Source organism: Trichechus manatus, unplaced genomic scaffold (assembly GCF_000243295.1).
Source record: "Trichechus manatus latirostris isolate Lorelei unplaced genomic scaffold, TriManLat1.0 scaffold00061, whole genome shotgun sequence".
NCBI lineage: Eukaryota > Metazoa > Chordata > Mammalia > Sirenia > Trichechidae > Trichechus > Trichechus manatus.
This window is the reverse complement of record NW_004443997.1, coordinates 14,496,442-14,509,923: the sequence shown is the minus strand read 5'-3', so window position 1 is coordinate 14,509,923 and position 13,482 is coordinate 14,496,442. Positions and strand designations below refer to the sequence as shown.

The 13,482-nt window shown below is 43.9% G+C and overlaps 1 protein-coding gene across 1 annotated transcript; it reads right to left on the bottom strand.

Moving 5' to 3' along the window:
• Window positions 1-3,166: 3,166 nt before the first annotated feature.
• Window positions 3,167-13,248, bottom strand: GPN3 (GPN-loop GTPase 3). Its single transcript, XM_004379085.2, has 8 exons — window positions 12,963-13,248; window positions 12,319-12,427; window positions 9,414-9,581; window positions 8,329-8,453; window positions 7,384-7,499; window positions 6,695-6,791; window positions 4,166-4,294; window positions 3,167-3,583 (listed from the first exon to the last, which is right to left on the bottom strand). The coding sequence occupies exons 1-8, from the start codon at window positions 13,008-13,010 to the stop codon at window positions 3,521-3,523; spliced, it is 855 nt and encodes a 284-aa protein (XP_004379142.1). The 5' UTR covers window positions 13,011-13,248; the 3' UTR covers window positions 3,167-3,520.
• Between the last annotated feature and the right edge of the window lie 234 nt (window positions 13,249-13,482).

Here is a 13,482-nt window from a genome sequence, read left to right as displayed (position 1 = left end):
TGATTGCTGTCTCTCTATGGATTCTTGCAGCCTGTTAAATTTGTCTTTATGCTCTTCTCTAATCTTTTTTAATTTCCTCTATTGCATGTTCTGCGTTTTGCTTAATTTCCTAAGTTCTTGAAGAGCTCTGTATGTTAATCTTTTGTATTCTGTCTCTGGTAATTCCAAGAAATTTTCCTCGTCTGGAAAATTTCTAGATTCTTTATTTTGGGCACTTGCTGAAGCAATCATGGACTGCCTCTTTTTGTGATTTGATATTGACTGTTGTCTCTGAGCCATAAGTTATTTGTTTGCTTGCTGTGTCCTCGCTTGTTTTTTTTTTTTTTGCTATGGCCAAATAGGCTGCTCATATGAGCTACTTTGCTTATTGGCACCTTTGAAGCTCCTATGTCCTGTCAGCAGGTCGTTAGATCTGTTACTAGCTGTGTGAGCTCAGGAATCCACCCATTCCTCTTGTATGGATTCAGCTCAGGTGCCCAGGTAGGTAGCCTCCAAGTGTGTGGTGTAGGCTCTCACTTACAGTTCTAGACAGGCATGGGTGATTGGTGTAGGCACAGGCATCTGGCTGCAGCAGGGGGACACACTCTTGAGCAAGGCAGGGGGCTGACGGCCACCACGTCCAGGAGGAAGGCGTGTCCCTGTTCCCTAGAGCGTGTAGCTAGGTGGGTCTTGTGGCTGGACTATGAGAACCCAATGCTATTGGCTGTAAGGACTGGGGGGCACCTCTTATTCTTGGGCCCCTATCGCAGGTGGCTAGGTGGTGTGGGTGTAGCCACCAGTCCTCAGGCCCCTGATGTGGGTAGGTGAAGACCCTGCTTAATGGGCAGTGTCAAATGTCAAGAACCTGCCACTTCACAGCTCAGTTGGAGTCAGAGTTCCAGTATATACTCTGTTGTACTGCAGTAATGAAGGCCTATGCTGTTGAGATGGGCCCACACAAGTCTATGCAGGGGGAAAGGCACTCAAAGTCCGTGGATCCCTTATGCCTGTTTCTAGGCAAAGAAGCTCTGCTTACCCTGGGTTCCTGGCTTAGAGGAAATGGCAGTTCTTTTCCTATTTGTTAATTTGTTCACTCTCCAAGGCTGGGAGAATGGCTTACGGCGTGTGACGGATCCTACTTCTGGCCCAGGGGACTTGGCAATTGCTGAAGCCAGTCTGGGATCCAGTGCAGAGCAGGGAGTGGGGAGGTAAATGGGAGAGAGGTTTTTCTCTAAGGGGGGTGTTTTTGATCTGCATGGTAGGCCATATGCAAGTACTTATCTTTCGTTGATCCTGGGCTGCTTCTCACTGGTTCTGGGTGGCCAAGTACTCTCTGGCCCTGTGTCTCTCCTGGTGTGGAAAATGCGCCTCCCAAGCACGGCTGCTTGCATGCCTCACTGCTCACTCATGAGCTGATCAGGCCTGAAGGGCTCAGGCTCTTGCCAGGTCAGGTCTGGCAACTCTTCGCTGCTTCCAAACCGTCTCTCCCTCCCCCTGCCACTCAGTCTGTTTCCTCAACTCTGCCTGAGATGTTCAGGGCTCCCAGATTGTCATATATAATTGATTCACTTGTTTTTTTCGTCTTTGTTGTAAGAGGGTCCACCGGAAGCGTCTGACTACTCCGCCGTCTTGGCTTCAATCTATCTTTTTGGGGGACACAGCTCAATCCGTAACAGCACTTTTTTGGAGAGGTCTAAAAATAAATAATTCTATGTAGCAGCAAGAATTAAAAAGAAAAAAGTTACATCTTTTGAATTTTTGTATTTGTTATTATTCAGGGAAAGTACAAAATTTTAAATGTGCGGAGACTACAAACCTTGTTTTTAAAAAAAATCACTGCCTACATTTTAACAAATGGGTGAAATCTACTCATTCAAAAATGTGCCCTGGTTGAGTGCTCCAAATTCTGATTGGAAAACAGACTGTAATGAAAGGTTAGCGCTACCTTTTTGTTTATGTGTGTGTGAGCATACATCTTAAAATAGTTATTTAAATTTTTTAACTACAGGTAGTTACTGACTTAAGACAGGGTTCCACTACAACTGTTGGAAGTCGATTCTGATGTAAGTCGAATACCTCTTTTTTTTTTTTTAAAGTTTTCATTATTATTGCCTTTTATTATCAGTATCTTTATAGATTTGATCTTTGAACATCTGCGAGTGAACTTCTGAGGATGATAACATCAGCAAATTATATGCTGCAACACTGTATGTAGTACGTGTTACTAATGTTAAGATATACACACAAAAAAAGACGGTCGTAAGTACAGTTTGTCATAACGAGTATGTTGTAAGAGTCGGGGTCTACTTATATACAAATAATACATTTTTAATACAGAAAAACTGGAAGATACAGATAAGCAATGCCTTATCTATATCCTTCCAGATTTCTTCTTTTGGACATATATACATATGTATATTTTGTTATAGGAATTCTTGCTGCCCCCAAAACCCTCAAAAACAAAACCAAACAGTAAAAATAATGTTAGTCTGGTCTTAACTGTAACCCAGGTGCTAATTTATGTTATATGTAAATCTATGTACATTCATTTCAACTCTTAAAACCTAAAAAAATAACACCAAATGATTCTACTTTAAATAGCAGCAGAACAACTCAGAACATGATTCAGGCATCTGCAGATAAAGGGCCAAGTACAGTCACGCGTTGCTTAACGACCACTACACATTCTGGCCATTATGTGACCTGGATGCTGTGTGAACACTGTATATTATACCCAGGCATTCCTCAGGTTATGGGCCCAGCCCTGCCCACTGTTCCACCCCGAGGAGCAGGAGCAGCCCAGGCCCAGTATCCTCCGCCACCACCTGCCCACCAGACTTGTCCGAGAACTATATTAACTGGATACAGGAGGCCGCCTTGCCAGGTGTGTGGCCGTGGGCTGGGCTGGGGCTGTGCCAGCAGCCAGACTGGGACTTTGTGAACTTCTGGGCACAGGGTGGGGACTGGGTGTGCAGGTGCCAGGAAGCATGGCTGCCGCTGCCCTGTTGGTGAGGCCACTTTCTGACCATGTGTAGCCGCCTGGAGCCAGGAGCCCGTAAGCACCCAGGCCTGGCCGGCATACCCGCCAGTGCCTGCGGCAGGAGCTGAGGAGCTGTGGGAGGCACTGCCCTGTGCAGGAGTGAACAACTGCACAGCTGCTGGACTGGTGAATGAAGCCGGGAGGAGGGGAAAGAGGAGAAGACAGAGGAGGAGGTGCTGCAGGGATGGGGCTGCACCCTGGAGCCCCACTGCTCATTCATTCTGGGGGTTTAGGGTCTTTAAAATCATTAGGGGGAAATAACAAACAAAGGGTGAGCAGCTTTCCCTTAAAAAACAAAACAAAAAAAAAACAACCTTATGGGACCATGGACATATATACGGTTGGACGTTGCCCGAATGGATGTGATGCGGTGCATGACCGTAGTATTTTTTTCCATTAAAATAAGTAGCTTTCTACTACTGCATCCTTCGAAGAGAAGAATGTTCTGTGGGTTCAGCCACAAACTCTTCACATGTATACAGTTACTTTTTCATAAAATCTTCATTCATTCTGGCGTTCTTGAAAATATTCATCAAACACAGAAGATGACTCGTCTTCATGTTCCTGACCCAAGGGGAACAAAATAGAAAATGCATTCATTTCCCCTCAGGTAGACCTGGTATGTGTTGACATATTTTCCCAGTAATACTCTCTAATGAGCTAACACCCAACAGCCGCTCTGGGTGTTGCTTACAGGTAATAGCTAATAGTAACAAAAGGCATGATTGATAGGATTTTTCCAGGTATGTGGTAAATTAAAGTGCTTATACCTCACTGGAAGCATTTCTCACTTGAGTTGACAACCATCAACACTGCTTCTCAGCTAACTGGCTGACGACCATCAGTCTTTCCACCGATCTATGTGAGGGCAGCCCAAGCTCAACTGGATTTCCTTCATCTTTGCAAACCCCCCAGACTCCAATTACAGAGACTTAAGTCAATGATACTGCCTCAACAAAAGGTTGAGTCAAACTGATCCGACTGTTGAGCACAGGTGTCCATTTCAGAGCTCACCTAGAAAAGCCCAGGGCACCGCTACCTCTCAGACAAAAATGAATTTGAGTTGTCTGAGTTTTGCAGGAGGCCACTGAGCGTCGGCAACCATTTCCACCAAAAGCTATCAAACACCCCAAACTTTGAAATTACCTTTGGTTCTTTAAATTCCAAGTCTTCTCCATACTGAATGGCAAAATCAATATGCTGTAATACAATGTTCATGCTTTCTTCATCTGACTGGTCATAAGGTAAAAATCGCACCATGCTGTAGTCGTCAATCTGCCAAGGTGGGGATTTCAGAAAGATTCATTCTGAAGCTGTGTAAAATACATCATTTTCAACCTATATTTGAGCTTTATAACCTTTTGTACTTCTGATTACAAATGTGTGCGGGAAAGAGGCAAGGGAGATAGTTGGAAAGAACACCAGCAAATCTGATTGATTTTTCTGACCTCTGACCTACTAGAACACTGTTAGCTTATTACTTAACTGGTCACTTTCGGCTTCATGGGTACTTATCTGGTTTCTTCAACCACTAGAAATTTCAAAGGGGCATGAACAGTTCTAAAATCCCCCAATGGCTTGGAATACTAGACACGTCAGTTAATTTACTGGCCACCGCCTATAACTACTTCTAGTTTAAACTGCTGCCCAGACAGCCCGCAGTACCTGACCAATCTCAGTGGGTTGACTGTGCTTTTCGTAAGAGTGACCACTGACTGGATGACCTGGGGTTAGAATCCACAGATATGTTAGCAAATTTGATGCCTAGGGCTTTGACCAAAGAAAGCCTGTTGGAGTCTATTAAATGTACTCTCTCTGGAGTTTGACCTGAGAGACAAAGAGAAAGTAGCCGACTGGTACTGGACACTAGAGATGTGAAGTCATGGAGCAGCTGCAGTCGTCCGCACGATGACTCAGAAGTTGCTCGAGGATGTGGCCAGACCGGTGTCTTAGGCAGGAACACGCAGAGGGGTGCTGAGAAATGGAGACGGTGGCCCTGGTTTCTGACCTGGTGCTCCCACCTTGATTTCCAAGAAGGCTCGACTGTGCTCTCTGCCCTTCTGTTCTGTGGAAATCTCTGTATTGTGATATTGCCACATTCCCCACTTCATCCTCACCCCCTGCTCTATCAAGAAACCAGGAAAACGTCAACATTCAGTACCAGTCATGCTAGATACAAAATCTACATGTTAATGGTATGCTGTATAACTCCTTTAGAGAGCAGACATATATATTTAAGATTGTTTGCAGAAGCTCACAGAAGCGGAACACGTAAGGTGAAGTTACTGTTGCTGTGGAAATTCCAGTCAACATGCTTTTATCTCAACCAGTCCCATTAAGAGTCCAGACTCCTTATGGGACATAAAATGATACTCATGAATACAGTGCTTCTTAGCTCAAGTAGATACATGAGACTTAACGGGCAGCTCCTGTCTGGAGGTGAGATGAGAAGGCAGAGAGGGTCAGGGGTGGAAAGGAGGAGTGTGCTGTCACAGTATAGGGAGAGCAATCAGGGTCACATAACAATGTATGTGTAAATTTTTGTATGAGAGACTAACTTGAATTGTAAACTTTCACTTAAAGTATGACAATAAAATAAAAAAATAAAAATAAAAGAGTTCAGAGTCCTGGCTCTGTGTCAGTCAGGAGCCCTTCCCTGAACCTGTCTGTGCTCTGACTTGCTGGCCTTAGGCCCATACCTGTCTCTGGAATTGGGGGATCAGCACCACTTAAACCTCACAGACTGAGAATTGTGGGAAGGGGGTGTTTCCTGGGGGAAATATAAGACTGTTGCGAGTAGCAGGAGGAATCGGCTGACAAGCACCTGTGTTCACTACTGTTGCTCTGCCAAATGAAACCAAACCCGCGGCCGTCAAGTCGATTCTGACTCACAGCAACCCTATAGGACAGAGTAGATCTGCCCCATAGGGTTTCCAAGGTTGTAATCTTCATAGAAGCAGACTGCCACATCTTTCTCCTGCAGAATGGCTGGTGACCTTTCAGTTAGCAGCTGAGCACTTAACCACTGCACCTCCAACGCTCCTTATTAGGGAAAGACAGGCTCTGACCATGTGGCCCATTTTCTAAAACCAGAAACCAAACCAGCTGCCACTGAGTTGATTCGGACTCATAGCAATCCCATGTGTGTCAGCAGAACTATGCTCCATATGGTTTCCAATGGCTGATTTTGTGGAAGTGGATCACCAGGCTTTTCTTCCGAGGTACCTCTGGGTGGACTCAAATCTCCAACCTTTCAGTTATCAGCCCAATGCATTAACCATTTACACCACTCGGGGACTCTCTAAACATCTGAGGACAGTTAAAAATCCTAGTGTTCATTTTCTCAACTATTACAAAATCAAACTGAGCTAAGCATGAAAGCTAATGTAGCATTAAAGCTAAATGCTGACTCTAAAATAGTTAACAAATTCTGAGAAAGTTCTGTGTGCTGTTGGTTCTAACAACTACGGTGTGATCCATCTCTCCCTGGCGCGCAGGACATCCTCCACACCAAGAGCTGTTTTGGTGGGTAAGAAGACATGACAAAGAACACAAGGGGACAGCCATATGACTCTTCTCAAAACACATAAAACTGCTTATCTAGTTCCTCTTTACTGTATGAGCTAGAAATTTTGAGAAAGAATCCAGGTCATTAAAAATATTCTACAAACTTACCAGTCCACATATAGCTTTAGTCAATTCTTTGAATTTTTTGCTTCTTAAGTCACTTGTACAATCATCCAACAAAGAATACACATCTGGATCTAGAAACCTTTAAAAGTGGGAAGAAAACTGTCGATAATAAAGGAGAAATAGAGCAGGAAACTAATTTATAGACAACAGAACCTCAGAACCTCATGTCTAAATAAAACTTGGGAGGTTTATCTCTGCAACTGAGCTCTGATGGTAACAGATAGATGATGTTATAGATTTTGAATTTCTGTCCCTCGAAAATATGTGTTGTAAATCCTAACCCTACACCTGTGTTTATAATCTCATCTGTGAATGGGTTTTCTTTGTTATGTTAATGGAGCAGGATTAGTGTAGGGTGTGTCTTAAATCAATCTCTTTTGAGATATAAAAGAGCAGAATGAGCAAACAACCAAGCAAGCAAGCACAGATAGAGGAAGACAGTTGCCAGGTCATATGAGATCTCCAAGGAACCAAGAAACAGAAGCTGAAAAGACACAAGGACCTTCCCCCAGAACCGAAAGAGAGAATGCCCTCCCCTAGAGCTGGTGCCCTGAATTCGGACTTCTAGCCTCCTAAACTGTGAGAAAATAAATTTCTGTTTGTTAAAGTCATCTACTTATTTCTGTTATAGTAGCACTAGGTAACTAAAACAGATGGTGTTAAGAACTCACTTCTCAATTTCCTTTTTAGCTTTCTTACTTAGCAGATCCATTTTCGTCATGATGTTAACTTGCGGAATTTCTAGAGAGATCATTGCACTCAGGGCTGCCATGACACCAGAGAGAAACTGAAGGAGGAAACAGAAGAGAGAAAATGAATTAACTGTGCCGACAAAGTTCCTGGTCTCTGCGTAAAAGAAGGCTTCTGCTCCTAATTGAAACAAAATTGGCCTAAATAAGAGAAAGGCTAATGTTATAGAAAAAGAGACAGTTCACTCGTCAGATGGTTGACTCTTGGCTCCTTAAGGCAAGGATGAGAAAGGATGATGTGGATTTACTCTACAGTGATCACAAAACTCAATTCAGACAGTATCTTATCTTCAGCCTCCTTCCCACTGAATATTCTTCAAGGGCGATTTATAAGAAATAAAATTGGTTGCATGTAAGCAAATAAATATTCACACTTCAGATCATCCATGAACTGGGCGTGAGGCTCTCAGCTAATGAAAAATACACTTATAAATATATATCTGCCTCATTCTTGATAGGTAGCTTCTCAAAATCAATATGACTTTATCATAATATTTTACAGTTTTATTGAGTTATAAAATGTATTATCATCATTTAATAATAATAAGCAAAATCAGTTGCCCTTGAGTCATCTCTGACTCATGGCGACCCCAAGTGTGTCAGAGTAGAGCCATGTTCCACAGGGTTTTCAATGGCTGATTTTTCAGAAGTAGACTGCCAGGCCTTTCTTCCGAGGTGCCTCCGGTTGGACTTGAACCCCCAATCTTTTGGTTAACAGCTGAGCATGTTAACCATTTGCACCAGCCAGGGACTCCATCAATAAGGTGTACTAAATAACTCTGGAATGTTCAGAATCATAATGAGTAAAAGATACTCTCTTCTGCCTGTATCCTTGACTTAAAAATTTACAGTGGATTATCCTCATACCTTGAATGACTCCACCATGAACTGAGAATCAACAAGAAAAACCCCGCAGACTCGGAACTCCCACTGTTCTAGCTGCTGAATCAGCTGTTTCATCACAGGCAGGTGAGTGTACAACTCAATCTGACCTACACCAAGAGGAGTACAAGACGACAAGCAGGAAGTGTGTTAAACCATCACATTTAGAGGAAACAAGTTTTTCCCAGAAGATCTTAAAAACAAAAACACCTGGTAGTAATATCTTGGAATTCTCAAGGGGCCTCACAACCTCTCAAAGCAATCATAAAACCTAAGGTACTGCCACCATGGGACTCCCAAGCAAACTATCCTGTTTTACGCAGAAAATGGGCTTCGTCACTCTTTAGTTTTCTGCTGATCAAAAGAGTGCCACAAAGGAGCGTGTAATTTGGGAAGATTCCTCAAGCTGCATACTTATGATATGTGTACTTTTCTGTAGGCATGTTCAATAAATAGCAAGAAAGAAACGTGGGGGTCACAGATAATCATAGCGAGGTTAGGCTCAAGTCTAAAATTCACAAGATGGTTTAAGAAGCCCAGTGTGATTATCTATCCCTTACCAGCCTCACCTCCCGACGTTTTCCTCTTTGGTTACCATGCTCCATATACTGGCCTTTTCAGTCCCTCCAACCCACCTTGTTCTTTCCTCCCTCAAGGTCCTCAGCATGTTGTGCCTTCTGCCTGGGCCACTCTTCCCTCACCTTCACCTCATGGCTCAGCTCAAAGACCATTTGATCAGAAGCCTTCCCTGACCTTCTTTCTACTCCTGTGGGGTACCTGTCCTACAACCATGCATTAAATAATTATTTGGGTGATTTCTGTTTATACCAGCTGGTACTCCTGGACTTGAGCTCCAGCAGGGCAGAGACCAGGCCTACCTTGCCCTCTGTTCTATTCCCAGTGTTTCAAGTCAGCACTCAGCAAACTCAGTGAATGAATCAAAGCCCATGAATAAGTCTTGACCTTACTACAGCAGAGTTTAAACTACAAATGCTCACTCCACTTATCCCAGTTGAGGATGGAAGTACCACGACTTCAAGGAAAATGGCACATTCAAATTACTGACTTACCTGGGCAATCAAAAAGGATGTAGTCGTCCTCGACATGACCCAGACAGTTCTCGAGCCAGTCAAAATTATTAGCAAAGTACTCCATGCAAAATACCAATCCTCCATTGGGACCAAACCGTAGGGAGTCATCCTCCATCACATCATCCACCTCGATCAGTTCCCGGATGTCTGCAAAGGAACGACAGGGCCCAGAATATTAAAACCTCCATCCAAAACTTACTATCCTTACTAGTAAGAATTACCTACTACATAAAAAACTCCCATGTATGAAATTACTTATGTACATGGTTACTCATTGTAGTGGTGTCACCGATAGGGAACGAATGAAGTACTGGTATAATACAATCTCCCAGGTATACTGTTAACTGAAAAATAGAAGGAAGGTGCAGAATTCTCTAAGTATGCCCTCATTAGTGTTAAAGAAAAAAAAAAAAAGAAAGATGATGAAAATTCACTACATATACATAACACATTGTCATGGATTGAATTATGTCCCCCCAAAAATGTATGTATCAATTTGGCTGGGCCATGATTCCAGGTATTGTGTGATTTTCCTATATGGCATTGTGTGATCTTCCTATATGTTGTAACTCCTGTCTCTATGATGTTATTGAGGGAGGATGGGCGGCAGCTGTGTTAATGAGGCAGGACTCAATCTACAAGATTGGATTGTGTCTTGAGGCAATCTCTTGAAAGATAAAAGACACAAGGAGCAGAGAGACAGGGGGACCTCATATTACCAAGAAAGCAGTGCCAGGAGCAGAGCGCGTCCTTTGGACCTGGGGTCCCTGTGCAGAGAAGCTCCTAGTCCAAGGGAAGATTGATGAGAAGGCCGACAGAGAGAGAAAGCCTTTCCCTGGAGCTGACACCTTGAATTTGGACTTTCAGCCTTTCTTTACTGTGAGGAAATCAACTTCTCTTTGTTGAAGTCATCCACTTGTGGTATTTCTGTTATAGCAGGGAGAGAGGCTTTTTCCTACATACTCACTCTTTTGTACCTTTTGCATTTTGAACCCATGTGAATATGTATTACCTATCCCAGAAAAGTAAAACCAAACCAAACAACAACAACAAAAAACTCAACCAGCATTTAAATTTTTTTTTTTCCCAACCACCATTCTTTCACATGACCACCCCAGGGGAAGTGCTTAACCTCCCTGAGCCTCACTTTCTTATTTGTAAAATGGGGGAAATAAATCAGGTATCCTGAGGTAGAAGAATGAGGATTACATAAGATAATGTACACAAACCACCAATTTTTGTTGCTGTTGATAGCTGCTGTCGAGTTGGCTCCCAACTTATGGTAACCCCGTGCGCAATGGAACTAAATGCTGCCTGGTCCTTTGCCATCCCCACGACTGGTTGTGGATCAGACCGTTGTCATCCATAGTGTTTTCACCAGCAGATTTTCAAAAGTAGATTGCCAGGCCTTTCTCCTAGTCCATCTTAGTCTGGAAGCTCTGCTGAAACCTGTTCAGCATCACAGCAACACACAAGCCTTCACTAACAGATGGCTGGCAACTATGCATGAGGTATACTGGCTGGGAATTGAACCCAGATCTCCTGTGTGGAAGGTGAGGATTCTACCACTGAACTACCACTATCCCCAAACCACCTATTAAGGAAAAAAAAAAAAAAAACCCTTTGTCATTGAGTCGATTCCAACTCTTGATGACACCTTTAGGTTAGTAGTCGATTACAAACCATTTGCACCACCCAGGGACCTTAAACAACCTATAGCAGGGACTTAAAAAATCCTGATATATATGTGGTCGTCTTCTTTTTATTAATTTTTAGAAATCAGCACTTATAATTTTCTACCTTAGGTTTTTCTTTTGTGCTCAAACCTACAATCTCCATTCATGGAGAACTAGGCTTCATTTTTATACTACAGTGAAACCTGTGAGACTGGAACTCGACAGGACTGCCTTGTTTTACTGGGCCTCCCAAGGTTTCTGCCTTTGACAGGGTGCAGCTTAACACTTTTCTATTGCTATCTATTAGTAGATAATCTTTCAGTTTTCCTTCTCTGACAGGTTTCAGCCTTACAGAGGTTCCAGCTTTTGCAGGTTTTACTGTAATAACATCTTCCTAGGCCCTCTCCCAGGGATAAACAACTGCCCTAAGTTGGAACAATAAAACTGGTCTCCTAAAAGGATGAACCCAGGACACTAGTGAGTCTGTAAGACGCTTGGACCAGAGAGTGATGTGAATTTCAAGTTGGGGAGACCCTGTTGGGCCATATGCATCCCCAAGAAAGCCAGTCTGCAAGTGGGATAAGAAGACTGAGAGACAGACAGAAAGCCTGCCCAAACATCTCTTCCTCAGAGACATCATTCCTGCTCACCCTGCCTAAAGCAGCCTCCTCCAGTTATTCGCCATCACCCTGCTTGTGGTCCTTAACACAAATGTGCAATATGTTTATCATTTTGTGTACTGCCTATCTCCCCGACGAAAAGGTTCATGAGGCAGGGGTAGTATTGTCTTGTTCTCTGCTATAACTCTGGTGTCTGGTATAAAGTAGACATTCAAGAGATATTTGAATGAATAAATTAAACCAAAAAAAAATTGGTTTAAACCCCAAATGCCTAGGCTGCTCACTTATAGCGTGATCAGCAGTATACCAGATTCACTACAGCAGGACTAAGCATTACAGGGAGAGAAGGGAAGGGTGACGATGGAAGAGTTTACTCACTTTCAATTCTTTCCTCAAGGACCAAGACAGAACATCATGAGTGGATGTCACTAAGCGACATTCTGCCTTTCCAGTTCACCATGTGCGCTGAAATCATATTTTGATTGTAATAACTAATTTCTCAGTTTCCCTTCTAAACAGCCAGCATTTACTCTGCCTGACCTCCTCCATTTTCCCTGGAAGGGGGAAAGGACTCTGCTTAGGACTCACCAGCCATCACGGAGTAGCTAAAGTGCTCTGCAGCAGGATCTAGGTTCACAACTTGGACAGACCGATTGAGGGCTTCACAGTGCTGGACCATGGTGGCACAGTAGGTGCTCTGTAATGTCACAAGGCCAGAGGAGTTAGAGAAGAGGGTAGGGATACCCCTATCCCCTAGAAGGATTCTCCAATCCTTTGGGGCAGTATCCACTAACGCCAAAATCAACCAAGGTCTGAGAAACACTGACAGAAGAGACCCTGCTTGAATCTCCTGCGAAGAAGGCAGGGCCTGAGAGCAGTACGGTTCTGGAGTTGGACCAAACTGAGTTCAAATTCCAGCCATCGTTTACTAGCTCAGTGATCTTGGACAAAGCACTTTATCTTTCTGTGCCTTTTTTTACTTCTCTGTAAAGTAAAAATAGGACCAACCTCAAAGGATTGTTGTGGGAAATCAATGAGGCGTTTAGCGCAATCTCTGGGGCAAAAGTATCCGATAAATACTAGCAATTATTGTTACTTCCCTTTCAAAAGAATGAAAGAGGGCAGAAGCGAGTTGCCCAGGTTCCCACTACATACACCCGCCGCCCCATACCTCAGGACCCGAACCCCCAGCGCCCCACGAACTCCGATTTTTCTCTCCTTCAAATCCTCACCTTCCCGCTGCCTGCGGGGCCCATGACCAACTGCGCATACCGCGGCATACCGACCCTCAGATTCCCAGCACCGCCCGCAACACTACCAAGAGCGGGACCAAAACGCTCCCCTCAGCCTTCGCGCGACGCCCACTGAGTTCCGGGAACACGACGTGCAAACCAATCACAATCCAAGTTCCTTTCTGCGTCTCCCGTTCTGCCACACCTTTCACTACGGAGAGGCCCGCGGGCCAAATCTCGTGTAAAACGCGTCCTGAGGAAACGCCTGAAACGATGAAGTACACTCTGGAGCTTGCGCGTGCGCAGAAGCAGTTGTGAAAATCGACGGTTGAGATACAGGCGAAGCCTGGTTGCCTAGGTGATAACGGATAACGGATAACGCTCAGCATCCTTGCGCCAGATGCTTTGGTTCTTGGTTACCGTACGAATGTTTGGTCTAGATGGCGACACCCAAAATTTGCAAATTTTCTTAGGGCCTGGAATACCGAGGTGGAGGGCGCCTCTTGTTTTAAGGAGCATG

Bases quoted from the DNA above. Each gene is read 5' to 3' on its own strand.
- GPN3 (XM_004379085.2), bottom strand. From the start codon at position 13,010: ATGCCGCGGTATGCGCAGTTGGTCATGGGCCCCGCAGGCAGCGGGAAG. The intron at 4,295-6,694 runs GTAAGTTTGTAG...CCACCTTGGCAG, and splicing joins CTAAAGCTATATGTGGACTG to ATTGACGACTACAGCATGGT. The intron at 3,584-4,165 runs GTAATTTCAAAG...CCCTTGGGTCAG, and splicing joins TGGAATTTAAAGAACCAAAG to GAACATGAAGACGAGTCATC.